The sequence below is a fragment of the Pinus tabuliformis genome, chromosome 1_2, assembly GCF_031772625.1.
Source record: "Pinus tabuliformis cultivar Carrire ecotype Pingquan chromosome 1_2, CPIR1, whole genome shotgun sequence".
In the NCBI taxonomy this organism is placed as follows: Eukaryota; Viridiplantae; Streptophyta; class Pinopsida; order Pinales; family Pinaceae; genus Pinus; species Pinus tabuliformis.
In genome coordinates, this window is record NC_142298.1 from 1,289,209,908 (window position 1) to 1,289,224,541 (window position 14,634).

General features: G+C 38.0%; 1 protein-coding gene across 1 annotated transcript in view; it reads right to left on the reverse strand.

Annotated features, from left to right (window-relative positions):
* Window positions 1–1,405: 1,405 nt before the first annotated feature.
* The window catches only part of LOC149210937 (uncharacterized), a 48,772-nt gene continuing 35,543 nt past the window's right edge, over window positions 1,406–14,634 (reverse strand). The window contains exon 4 of the mRNA XM_089399145.1: window positions 1,406–1,624. Within this exon, the coding sequence (XP_089255271.1) occupies window positions 1,406–1,624 (219 nt within the window). The remainder of the gene's footprint in view (window positions 1,625–14,634) is intronic.

Here is a 14,634-nt window from a genome sequence, read left to right on the forward strand (position 1 = left end):
TGCTAAACAACAACACTTGTGTCTCTGTTGGAAACTTCTCACACACTAAACTCACTATCAAGGCTTCAAAGATCTCAGGGTTCATACGCATTGGAGAGATTAATACCTCAATTCTCAAAATTCCAAGTGTTTTTCGCTAAGCAGCCACCTGTAATTTATAGGCATTTTTGAATTCAACTTTGACCATTCCCCCCATAACTCATTCATAAATGCTATATTGGCAGCGGATTTTCAGAGATATTTCCCTTAAATTCTGACTTAAAGGCCGCTTCCCCACTCCATTTGGCCATTTTCCCACTATCAAGTCATGAATAGTGACCATAATGGTCACTTTCCGGCTGCCCTGCGTGGTCTGTTCTTGGATAGTGCATCTCCCTATGCTTCTCTGCTGACACTATGACATTCCTTCAGTCTGCACAGCTCCCCAATTGTGTAGATCCCCAACAGGGGCAGTGTAGTTGTCTGAAGCGCTAAGAATGTGCTACAATCATGTAGTCATCTAGCCAGATCGTAGGTGTAGGGCTTCAATCGATTTCCATTCACCCGTCTTGGGAATGGTTCTCCATTCAATTTTACCAACTGAACTACTCCACCATCGGTAATCTCCTTGATGACATAGGGCCCCAGCCAATGCATCCTAAACTTTCCTAGAAATTTATCAAACTTGCTGTCATATAACAAAACTAGATCATTTACCTTGAAGGTGTGCAGTTTTATGTGTCGATTGTGCCATGACTTTTCACGCTCCTTTTAAACTTGTTAATGAAATCCAGTTAGAAATATATCCTCCTCAAGTTTCGTTAGCTACGTGAGCCTCTCTTCCAAGGCTCCACAAACCACCATTCTTGGGAGTGCCAATATGCACAAACTAGGTACAATGTACTCCATTGGCATCACAGCTTCTACGCCATAAACTAGTATGAATGGCATTTGTCCAGTCAGCTTCTTACAAGTCGTCCTATAAGCCGATAGCACCACAGGCATGCCAACATCCCAATAGTTTCTTTCAGCATTGCAAATATTTGTGAGCATGTTTTCTAGTATTTTATTAAAAGCTTCTACCATTCCATTAGCCTATGGGTGATATGGCATGCTCTTCTAATGGTAAACCTGAAATTCCCCCATCATCGCACTGATTGTCTCATTGAGAAAGTGTGATCTGTGATTTCTCATTAGAATTTTTGGACAACCAAACCATGTCAGTATGTACTAAAAGACAAATTTGGTTGTTGTCACACTTGTACAGTCCTTCACAAGCTATGCCTCCACCCATCTGGTTAAATAATCAGTCACGGTGATGATGTACCGCACACATGTCTTCTTCCATGGAAGCTGAATTGGTCCTACAAAGTCAATCACCCACTTCTCGAAGGGATGTAGTGATATCTATGGATTCAGCAGGAGCTCATCCCTGTGCGAGGGTCTTCCCGTCTACAATATGCTTTTGAATCCTTATGCAAGGTCGACCACCATAACCTAGAACATATAATCTTTTGCGTTGTTGCTTTTCCTGCATAATAACCTCCCACAGCTCTGTCATGAGCCTCAGTGAGGATTCTGTTTCGTTCAAACTCTGGCACATAAAGTCACAATATTTCATATGATCCCATTTTGTACAAGTTCCCTGCAATGACAGAAAAATATGTCGCACGCAATACCAGTTCCTTTTTCTATTGACATGTATAACCGTCTGAAGCCATCCTGTCATTAGGAAGTGGATAATATCTTCAAAGTGACTCTCTGCAGCACACACTACAAACAGCTCTGTGTCAGGTAGCCCCTCCTCCAAATTAGTAGGTTCCTCTCTCGTTTCAATGCGTGACAGATGATCTGGTCTAGCATTCAAGCATCCTATTTTCATAATAACTTCAAAATCATACTCCAATCTAATGCCTGGAAGCAATGCTTCTCTGGTACTTCCCTTGTAAATGCATCCAAAAAGTGATCAAATTCAGTTAACTCATCATAGTGAGGCATATTTCGTACTTCTGATGATACAAAACACAACTACTTGGTCATCATATTACAACGCAATGTAGATACTTCATGCAGTCGATTCTACCAGTGCTCCAATTCTTCATTTTAATCTATTGTGCAGGAGCGCTCGTAGTCCCATGCAATATGTCCGTCTGATGTTGGATTCACTTAATCGTGATCTCGTGCCATTATCTTGTAAATCTGGTCCAAATTGTCATCAATTTCATAATCGTGGACCGGTTCTATACAATGTGGTCCTCCTACAGGATCCAGTGGCACCACTTCGCGGAGCGATTTCCTCTCAAATATCATCTTTTGCTTCTTCAGGTTGATTACCCCATTCATGTTAGTGGCCCAGTCCATCCCAAGAATTGCGAGGTAGGGATTTCTATCATCCCCAATCTTTATTACTTCAAAATCCGCTAGTGCGCTCACGACTTCGATGTCAACTGTTACACCCGACAACCTCCCCATTGGGATGGTTTTCTGCTTATTCACCATCCTTAACTGAATTGGAGACCATTGTAGTGCAGGTCTCCCCATTCTTTCCCATGTTTGTTTCGACAAAACATTTGTGTTGGACACTAGGTCCAAGATAACTTGGTCCATTTCGTATTCTCCTATCTGTGCAGTGGGTCTCATCTCACATCTAGTCCTCGCCTTATGCTTACCAATATTTCTGACTACACGCGATTCGTCAGTAGTGTTTTCCTTGTCAGCAGGCCAATTGATTAGTTCCTGCAGTCCCTTCACTACCTTGCTATCACGTAGTAGTTTCATGCGGGTCTCTAAGAACGTGGTAATCATGGACAGGTCCATTTCTTCAACTAGTTTCTCCTGACTTCCTTAGGTGGAGGCCTCAACAAAGCTGTTCTTCACTTCCATAAATATTTCTTTTGCGTGTTCCATATCAAACCCAGTCTCCTTTTTTGGTGCTTTGCGGACCCACTCACATTCTGTAGGTTGCTTCCCTTTACCCTCACCAGTCTTTGTTCCACTTCGTAGCGTAATGTTTACCTTAGGGTCTTCTTTGCGAGGCTCAACCCTCATCATCTGTAGGTTCTGAGTTGGTTGTGGAGGTTGTGCTCCCTTTTCGCGAATCTTAGCCAACAATATAGGCAGTCCTCCATCGCATGGTCAAGCTGAGTACAATAGCAGCATGACAACTGCTATGGGTTCAGGTAGTCTCTCGCGTAGTGTCCTCGTCCTCCACAATTGGAACAAATAAGCTACCCTCGACCTCTACCAAATCCTCCTCCGGCTCAGCCTCGCTCGCCCTTCTCGAGCACCTTGGTCTGGAGACCACGTTTATGCCTGCACCCTATATGCAGGTGTCATGTCCATCATTAATTCGTAACTGCAACAATTATGCTCGTCATGACCCATTGATTGACAAAAATTACAGAAGAGTTGGTGTGGTGTCTGCATGAATTTTTGCAGCAAATGGAAATTGTCGGTCACATGTTTCCCAGCTGCCTGGCAGATAGCACACTATAACATGGGCCTTGTACTTGGCCCTGTTGTAGCCTCTGGCCTCAGAGGTGTCGACCCCCCTGCTACAACATAATTCGCAAAGACTGGACAATGATCCTTGTCGTGCCCCTGACCTTTGCAATTCAGTCACGAGACTTCTACGTGTGCTTCTGGGCGAGCTATTCTGTCTTTCTTCAGGATTTGCATTTCGAGGCAAAGGTTCTGCACCTATGCGTGAATCTGTTGAACCCCTAGATTAGCATCCTACATTGGTGTGTCGTGCAATATCATCACGATTTCCAGAGCTTCTACCCAGGTCCCGATCTTCTATTGTGATAGCACAACCCTTAGGTGGGGCAGGAGTGAGGCCACAAACCATTCGCGGTGCTGCCCATCAGTCAGATTCATGTTGGCTCCACAGATCGTACACATCAATCTTTGATCCAAATCCCAAGGCATCTCTCTAGGATTCATGATGATCTCCTTGAATCCCACAATGGATTTCACTTGAGACTTAGGTCTACTAAATTCCCTATTTAGCATAGTCTGGATATCTACCAACACGGATGTCGGGTTATCCGTACTGTACTTAATGTACCACGTTAGTGTGCAGTCCTACAAATCACTAACCAACATTGATTTCTTCATTTGATCATACGTGATACCCTAAGCTTCCCACACAGCCTTTGCAACGAACCAAAACTAGTCCAGATCTTCATTTCCTACACCCTTGAACACATCTAGCTTTATATAGTTCACCATGTTGAACAGTGGTGGAGGTGGCAACGGTGTGGGTGAAGGGGTAAGCGGTGGAGGTGAGGATGGAGCCAATGCCAATGGATGAGATGAGGATGGAGGTGGTGTAGGTATTCATGGGAACCCTTGTCTTAAACTCAGGGAAAATTTTAAGAACCCCCCCTAAATTTATAAATATAATAAATGGGCGAATCTCCATGGTATATAGGAAAAATGGAAGGCGGTTTTATCAATAATATAATATGTATATATAATTTTTTGGCGAATCTCTCACCAGGCATGGCGAATATTTTACTCAATTATAAAATCTTGTAAGATCTTGGCGAGTCTTTCACTAAATAATAAAACTTTGTAAAGTCCTAGTGAATCTTAGCATAGGCTACATGTTGGTTTAATTCCCCCATTTAAATAGGCTACATTCCAGGTGAATACCATGGGTCAATAGTGCCATTTTGGTGAATACCATGGGTCAATACCATGTGCCATTTTTATTTTTATTAATTCTAATATTAGGGTTAATAATGTTTTTTTGCATGGTATTAATAACAATCTAGTCCATGGTATTTGTCCCATAGTATTTTGGCCATAGGTTTCACCTAAATATAACCCATTTTTTGAGTGTTCGTAAATATAAGGTGACTTATGGAGTAAATATAAAAAAATGTTTTATTTGTTTACCATACCTCTCGTTTATTTATATTTTTATTAATTTACCATACCTCTTTTACAAATATGGTATTTGGCCCATAGGATTTACTTAAATAAAACCTCTTTCTTGAGGCTTCTAAATAGAACGAGTTCTATGGACTAAATATAAAAAGAGGTTTTATTTATTTTTATTAATTTACCATACCTCTTTTACAAATATGCTATTTGGCCCATAGGATTTACTTAAATAAAACCTCTTTCTTGAGCCTTCTAAATAGAACGAGGTTTATGGACTAAATATAAAAAGAGGTTTTATTTATTTACGATACGTCTAGTTTATTTATATTTTTATTTATTTACCATACCTTTTGAGTAAGTATAAAAAGACGTTTTATTTATTTACCATACCTCCACTTTACTTATATTTTTATTTGTTTACACCCTTACATGTATATAAGGTGACTTATGGAGTAAATATAAAAAATGTTTTATTTATTTACCATACCTCTCATTTATTTATATTTTTATTAATTTACCATACTTCTTTTATAAATATGGTATTTGGCCCATAGGATTCACTTAAATAAAACTTATTCTTGAAAATGGGCGAATGGATTCACTTAAATAAAACCTATTCTTGAAAATGGGCGAATGGAAGGTTGTAAGTCCTAATTTCAAGGGCTAAATTTACCTTTTTTACCCTCTCCCTTAAAATAAGGTGGGCTATTTGAGGTGATTTGTAAAAATGTACTATGATACAAAATATTCACCCACTAAAAATTTAAAACCCCTTAATTTCGCCCAAGGGCGAACATTCGCTCCTAAAATTATCCTTGCTTAAACTGAATAGCACTCAACGGAGAAGCCTGTGTTACTCCTTCGTCGTCACTTAGAGGAGGCTCAATCAGCGAGCTATATTCAGGACCTTTTCTTCCTCGATCCCTAAAAGTCCTTCCACTTCGCGTAGCCCCAAACATCAAGGTAACTGCATAACCCAATTTTCACACAAGAGCATCTTAATACAAGTATTTAACGATTTTAAATACTTACCTCGTGGCCCCTTGAAGAAGCGACGCTCTACTTTGCTTTAACTGACCAAAGTATCGACCGTGAACTCTGTCACAAACCCTCCAATGATAGGGTCGAGCCAATGATCGACAACACACATAATCTTATCTTCAGAGGCTTCCAATTTCTGCACTAACTCCGGGGTCCAGACAATTGGACCGCCAAGCCTCCACCTCCCTTGGTTACCTACCAACTTCGCGATCCACTCGTATAATTCAACCGGGAAGGACCAAACGAATATTTCGTGTATCTCTGTGTATAGATATCTGTCCAACCACTATTCTTTCTTCAATCGTGGACTCATGTTTTCTTACGTCGCGAATTCGTGGATCTTTCTATCCAGCCAGTCTTCAATCTCCATATTAGTTGGATTCCAATGATGCGACATCACACACCTCGTTATGCAGATCTCGGTACCGGCAACGAAACCATTTGTTGGCTTGATGGGCCCTGACCCAGGTTCACCATTAGTCAGCCATGAAAATCCCTACACTACTAGCCCTTTCGGCATCAGTCTGTGGATTGCGGACTGAAGTTTCACTCGAAGCAGTATGGGGGGATGCAGGAACCAAGTTTCTGCACCCTGAGGTGGTTGTGATGTCGGTTTTACACTTTAACTCTACCTTCGCAAAGATGGATAAGCCTTTAGGGCTTATCGAAGTACTCCTTTATTAGTCTTTGAGAACTTCTGCAAAGGTTTGTGATCATCCTTCATGTAACCCTAACGAGCGATTCAGGCACTTACACACCTTTGTAACTACTTTTCTATATAGTTTCCCGAATTATCTTAAGTGTTTGCCAATTCTACCATGCAATTAATATTGTCTTCGCGTAAACATATATCTCTACTTGGGTTCATATAACAGAGGAAAACATATATATTCGTGCATCAAATTAGCAATGAAACATAAACCTAGTGCTTAACATAACATAATCACATGAAATTGACAGAAGTAAAATGCATAGTAATTTCAGAATACTTCTCTTTATTGATGGTTCAGATTTTCCAATACAGACTTTAACTACCCTGCACACAGAACTGCAGCGTCCGAGCACTCATCTACAGACTTCTACCCTAGACCTCTGCATAATCAACTGCCCAGCCTCTTTCCAGTAAAATTAAAATAATTTATGCCAGCGATAAAAAGTTTTTATTTTCTATGTTTAGCGTACACAATTATATATAATAAATGCAAAGTCATATTTGTCGGACATTTAGAGCACACATATTCTCAAGATCTTCGTTACCTAAAGGGAAACTTTTTTGAGTCATTCCACCATTTGCTGAATCTTTATCGCCCATAAGTATATGGTTGTCTAGAATGGCTCTCCTGTATTAGTATAGACAACAAAGACCGGCTTTTCGATTCTGCAAATGGATGGAAGTAGGCATCATTAATTACTCCGCCATTCCACCTAATGGGAGATTATTTGCGAGAGAAAGTGAGAAGTTGCAATTCGTTAATGAAATACGATAATGCTAGTTTCATGACTGCCTATTTGACATACGGAAGATACATCTGGTAGTTCAGTTTATTGAACTACAGAGAACAAATTTATATCTGATAGGTACAGAACTTTGTAGATATGTAAATCTTAATTAGTAAGTTAGTCTTGTTTTAGAAAACAAAAGATAGACATGTTGACATTTTATTGGGTAATTAAATTAGTGATCGAACTAATGCGAAATTTATGAAAAAATCTAAAATTCAAATCCTTTAATACACCCAAAAATTGAGTGGTAATTACCCAAAATGTTATCAGAAAAATATTCGTTTGTTTACGTATGCGAGCGGTGGCGTAGTGTATTAGTTACTATAGAGATATTGGGGAAAAGCTCGAATTTGATTTACTATAATGCGAATATATGGCTTTTGTTAAAGATTCGAAATACTTACCCAAATTCTTTATGCATAATACGAGGACGGTACCGTAGTCTATACCCTTTTATAGCTGTATTGCCTAAGCAGAAGCGTTTCATAAACAGTTTGACACCACTCTTTCATGTCATGCGAAAGATCGTGACAGATGATATATTTACGCTCATAGGCGTCCCCTTTATTGTAATCGGCAATTATTGGAATCGGCAATTTAATCGTTTTTTTAATTAATTTTTATGATTAGATGGCTTGAATGGAGAGATGTTAGTATATTTTCATAGTTGTCACTAAATCAATGAATGAAATTCACAACAGTAACTTTCTTGCATGTCTAGATCACATGTTTAAACCATACTTAAATTAATTTTTGACAAAACATGATTAAAAATTTGCTGTGCCTCTTGTTGATGACCACGTATGTTCATATGTTCATTAGTAAGAAATGTATTTAAAAAAATTATAAAATATTAACCTAAAAGAGGTGGATCAAAGAGGAACGACCCTTATGCCTCTTCATATTCTGAACGTATACTCCGACCAATTATATAATTAAGCAATTATATTGTAACGTTTCCAACTCCTGCACGTAAACCTTTGTAACGTTTCCAAATAGCGTCCAGGTAAACCTTAAACTATTTCCCGTTCACATGCTTTGTAATGTTTCCAACTCACGTCGAGATAAAATTTACACTGTTGCCCGTTCACATTCTCAACAGAAACTATTGCCCGTTCATAAATCTTACAAGGTTAAAGTTCTAATCGAATACAACATGCATCCTGTGTCTATAAATCTCTATTCTCCTTACTAGAGTGTACCATTGCCATTATTCATTCCTACCTTCCTCGCTAGGAAACCATCGATTTTCGATATGGCTGTTTCATATATGCCGTGCTCTTGGCCTTGATATGTTCTGTGGTGATTTGTGGTGCTGAGAATAGAACCTTACGACAGCGTTTGCTTTAGAATAGCCTTGCACAGACCCCTTCTATGGGGTAAGATATGTTATATAAGTGATTGGAGATTTTAGTATGTAAGTTTATGAGTTGCTTTCGATTTTAGTTCATAAATGATGTTCAAGAAATTTTTATGTGATCAGGTGGAATAGCTAGAATCACTATGGCTGCAATTATACGAGAAACAAGTATTGCAGTTTTTTCTTTTCTTGAATCCTTTTCCAACTACCGACTATTTTTTTGGAGAAATGTAGGTCTTCACTGACCAAAATCTAATGGAATGTTGTATATATTTACAGCTGATGCTTTGGTATCAAATGGTCTCTCTAAGTTGGGGTATACCTATGTAAATATAGGTGAGACAACAATACCCAAATTGACTCTCATTTCATAATTTGGGGAATTACATCGTTGAAGTCTTGATCTAGATTGTTTGGTTTTGTTTTGTGTCCATACAGATGATTGCTTGGTAGAGCCTAATCGTGATCAAATTATACAGCATGCCTTTCCCTTTGCTTTTCCTTTCCACTGCCACATGTTTGCAAGTACTAGTTTTTAAAATGGATTTCTTGATCTGTTTCCCTTTGTTTTTCCATTTTATTACAATACTTTTGCAAATTGTAGTTTTAAAATGGATTTATTGATCTGCTTCCCGTTTCACTTTTCCCTTTTTATTTCTCATGTTTGGATGGCCCAATAGTTACTGGCTTCCAGGTAAAATTTAAACTATTTCCAGTTCACATCCTTTGTAATGTTTCCAACTAGCATCCAGATAAACTTTAAACTATTTCCCATTCACATTCTCAAGAGAAACGTTTTCATTTCTCATGTTTGGATGGCCCAATTACTTAACTTTATTTTCATGGCCCAATTACTTAACTTTATTTTCAAATTTAGATGTCTTTTTTTTTTCAAATTACTCATCTTTGTATGGATTTTGAGTTTTGAAAGTTTATTTTCATTCGATTCTAGATGAACTTCCCTGGAATTATGATTCTGAAGACAAACATTTTCATTCTTCATCTTTGGATGGCCCAAGTTTGATTACTCAACTTAATTTTTAAATTTGGAGGTTTGATTTTCTTTTCAAATTAATCATCTTTGTATGCATTATGGATTTTGAGTTTTGCAGGTTTAGTTACATTAGAATCTGGATCAAACTCCTTGGAATGAATCTAATTGAGACTGTACAATATTTTGGTGTATTTTGGTATGAATCTGATTGAGACTGTAAGGTATTTTGGTGTCTGTATTGTTGGGATGTGGAAGCTGTAGGAAAATAAATAGGGACAAATGATATAAGAATATATGTTTGTAGTTTTTATGCAAAGAAAAAGGGATGTGGTTGGCATGTGTTTGACATTTTGATATGGAATGAGTTATGTTTTGTACATATTTCCACAACTTTTTAAATTGAGCTATGTATATGTATGGAGTCTAATAGTTTCTTGAAGTACATGGGTTTTTTAATAAGCTATGTACATGCATTTAGTGGCCTAGAAATCTAAAAGGAAAAAAAGAGCTGAGACACAAATAAAATCAAAATATCATAAAATCAATTTCTAACGTATTATATGCATGTGACTAAAAGTAAAATAGATTAAATTTAATGTTATATGCATGTGATAAAAATAAACATAAGGAAATAGAATAAAGTTAATGTTATGTTACATTAAAATTTTATATATACATGCTTTGCTATGCCAGGTTTAATATATACATTTTAACACTATGCATGTACAAAATAAATAAAACTCAAAACAGTCGCAAATAGATACAAATAATAAACTCAAAGTTGAGCGAGGTAGGAAACCAAAGAGAAAAACGAAATGCAAAGTATAAAAAGAAACCATGTGATGGGTTTTTGACCAGCGAAGTATAAACAAATTATTATCTAAAAAAAATTCGGATACAAGACTCTGTGATAAAGATGGTAGACTTCAACAGTTTGGAACTAGGCTAAAGAAGAGAGTGAACCAAAATGAGGTTTAAACAAATTTTTGGTTGAAATTATGATTACTTGCTGCAAAACCATCACATGGTTATCACCAACAACACGAGAATAACCTGTAGAAATTTTATGCATAAAAGAAAACCAAACAATACCTTCACACAACCATTTATTTGTTGAGATTTTTCTTCACATTCTTAAAGCATCTTGCAAATCAGCAATCATCATTGGGCATTGTAGATGTCTATGCAAAAAATTAGTCAAGAAAAGAAGAAAACCTCACAAATTGGCTAAAACCGCTCACTCAAAATTTCAGCAGCATCTTGGTGTCCCAGGTTGGGGATAGTTTGGACTAAGCAACCACCTCTTCTTATTGGGTGTTACAACTCATTTTTATTGTTACATTCATACTATATACAACTCAGTTTTGTTGTTAGTTATAGGCCCACATTCTCATTTAAATGAGAAAGAAGGCACTATTCACCCTATTCTGGCAGCTTCTAGCCTCTGATATGGAAGGATCCCCATTGTAACACCAGCCAGTCCCCACAAGAGCTCGGACGAACCTTTTATCTACTTATTATTCGACAAATAATTTATATCTCCAATTCCACATAGTTTTGAAAACCTTGGTTTCCATGTCAAAGCATCCCAAAACTTTAAAATATTTATTTATAGGGTTTTAAGAACTCTAGGTTCTTTTGAACCTTTAGCTTCCAAAATCTCCCATAAGCATATAAGAATAAGTCATAACTGACCATCTCACATTATGGAACTGTCAAGAAAACTAAAATAACATTTAATTCTAATAACTCAAATGACTCACACCGCTCACACTCGAGTGTAGGCAATCATAATTCATAAACACTATGTCCCAACCAATATCCATTTATTTTTAACATTTTTATTGCTTCTAACCAAATTTATTTTGAATATGAATAATGTTTTGAATATGAATAATGTATAACAGGATGCCCTGTTTATTTGTCACTCATCTCATGCAAAATACATATACTTGAACCATATTAAAATTTTCTTTACAATTATCATAGATCTATATTTTTTTCCAGAAAAAAGACTAATTTTATTTTGTAAAAGAAACAACATTACAATCATAGACGCCCTTTGCATTCAGCTAGCCAATAACCAAAAACCATTTGTCCACAACAGTTTACAAAATTATTGGTTCTTCCACAATTGGTGATAATCAACTAGCTATAAAATTTAATATATTGTATTGTTATGTGAGAAAATAAAGCACCTTTTCTTTATGCTTTTATAATATTTGAAAAGCCAAAGTAGAATTAATAAATAAATATAAAGCCAAAGACTACTGAACATAATCAGACAATGTTGATAGACAATGTTGCTTCTCGCTAAATGTGAATCTGACCTACACCATGAATTTGAACATAATTAAGCTGCCATTAATGATTGTAAAGAAAATATGTCAAATGATTGGATATAAACTTAGCCTTTGTAAAAAATAAATGGTCTTTGTTATTTAAAATTAGCATTGCATTGTACTTAGTAATTAGCATCAATGGTGAAACAAAGATGTCAAATGATTCGAATTGGATCCTAAACACTCTCTAAGTTTTCATGACTATTTCAAATTATGCCAAAAGATTCAAGTCTTAGAAAAATCAAGGTATCAGAAGGAATCCTCGTGACAGTTGCATTTGTGGCCAGAGTGGAGCAACGAGGACCCTCAGTCGAGCGTGTAGACCGTTGGCCCATGGTAACGCTCCCTAGCACAAATTGGTAAAACCGGAGGCCAATTCGAGAAATGGAGGTAGATTCTGATACACGATTAGTGCTAATCGCATATCGCAAGGCATCCCCCTCAGTGAAGGAAAGCCCCGAAGCGCCCAAACCTGAAATCGCTATAAAATGTGGAAAAGTAATGCATTTTGTTCCGTAGTGCGGGATTCCACAAACCGGCAGGATATTGGAAGGCTTCAAGCCGGTAAGAAGTTTTGACTGAGTCCTGCCTCATTCCACACATCGAGTGACACGTGTCTGGCGGATGAGAGAGAAAACCCCCCGCATCGGACGGGTAAACGTCATGCAACTTGCTCGCCTGATATAAACGACGACCGTAGGATCTGTGGGGGCCAGATCAACAACGGAGGCACATCCCGATAAATGCCCATATTTGACAAGTCATAAGGCGAGATTACATGGGATTTGAAGTCTGACGTAGACATGAGTTGGAAAATGATTCATGTTTCATGGGCGATCTTGAAGCGAATGGAAATAACGACCATTCAAATACGATTCAAGGAATCTGACACACTCAGTTCGTTAGGAAACAGGTGGCCACCTCCCTGCAAGGCGTTACCCAATGATGATGATGCATAGTAGAGGAATTCTAATGGACAAAGGAAGGAAACCAGAATTCCGGGAAGCGGAAATGAACAACCAATGAATAAACTAGCTTTAAAAGTCATGAACTGACAGAAGTAGAGAAGAGTTAGTTAGACACCGAAAGCTAAGAGCAGAAAGCAGAGAGTAGAAGCCGAGCTGACCTAAAGGCATCATCGAGCCAGACAGAGCCAGAGAGATTCAGAGAGTCTGTGTACTCCAGAGAAGGCTTGAGAGGTTCAAGCGAACTCCTCGACATAGGCCTGTCATGCTACTGTGACCAGTAGAGGTCGTATTTCAGTAAGGAGAGTCTGTGTACTCCAGTCCTACTGATTTTATCTATTTAGTGAGACTCGAATTGAGCTCACTATTATAAAGCTCTGCTTTGAAAACATAATAGAGAGGCCACTACGGAAGGGTAGACTAGGCGATGTAGCCCAGGATCATTGGGTGAACTCCTTATTAAACTTGTTGTGTTTACATGTTTGCTTGTTATGTTTTCTCTAACTGCCTCAGTGTCTATGTATTCTAGCAATCTTATCGGTCCATCGCATAAAGTAACATAGGCACATCCATTCACATGATTCTATAATACCTTTAATTCTTTGTCTTGGATAAATTCCAGATCGAGTGGTATCAAAGCTCTAGGTTACTAAGGTTAGACAAGCTTGTGCTGGACCTTGTTGTTGAATGCTAACTAGATCAAAGCTTAAATTAGGAGAAGGAGAGTTGGTTGAAACTAACCTAGAAATTGGAAGAGTTTATTCTAAGAGGAAAATGTCAGAAGAAAGTCCCTTGTGTTATAGACATTTTTGTGCCTTACAGCGTTGAGCATGAAATGTCCATAATCTAAGGGATCCTAAGTCCCTAAACATGTTGTTCCTACCCCTAGAGGAACAAGGCTAACTAACCACAGCAATTCACAGAAGTTATCCACATGAAACTGCTCAAAAACAAGTCAATTCTGGATCATGTCAACTGCTCCACTGAGCATCTGCGCTGAATGTCAACTGCTCCACTGTCTACCTGCGTTGAATGTCAACTCCAACAAAGGCTACCTGCGCTGAGCGAGTTTGGACAAGTGGCAGGTTCATTCCTCAATGTGTCAATGCCCAGGAAGCTTCCAAAATGACACTCGTATCAGGGAATTCGACTGGTGATGAGTAAGAGGTTCCAAATCTCCAAGTGGAAGCAAGAACCTCCAAGTGGAATCAAGAACTGAAAGTGGGAGAGGACACTAGTCGGATCTCAAGCTGACTCATCCTCTCTCCAAATATCTATATATGGATCTCTCCTCCATGAGATCCAGGAGGCTGGAATTTGGTATTTGCAAAGAATTGATGTTGGTTTGAGATTAGAGCTATTGGGTGATTTGCTTTCAAGGAGGTGAAGAGGAGATTCCTTTCTGTTGGGAAGGTGATGCTGGATTGGGCCTCATTTGGTTGTATCACTTCCTGAACTTTACTTCTTCATCAATAAAGCCATTTGAGTTTCTTCTATATGCATGTATCTCAATGATGTTTTGCTTTACTTGCATATTTAGTTTATTCTAATCCTTAA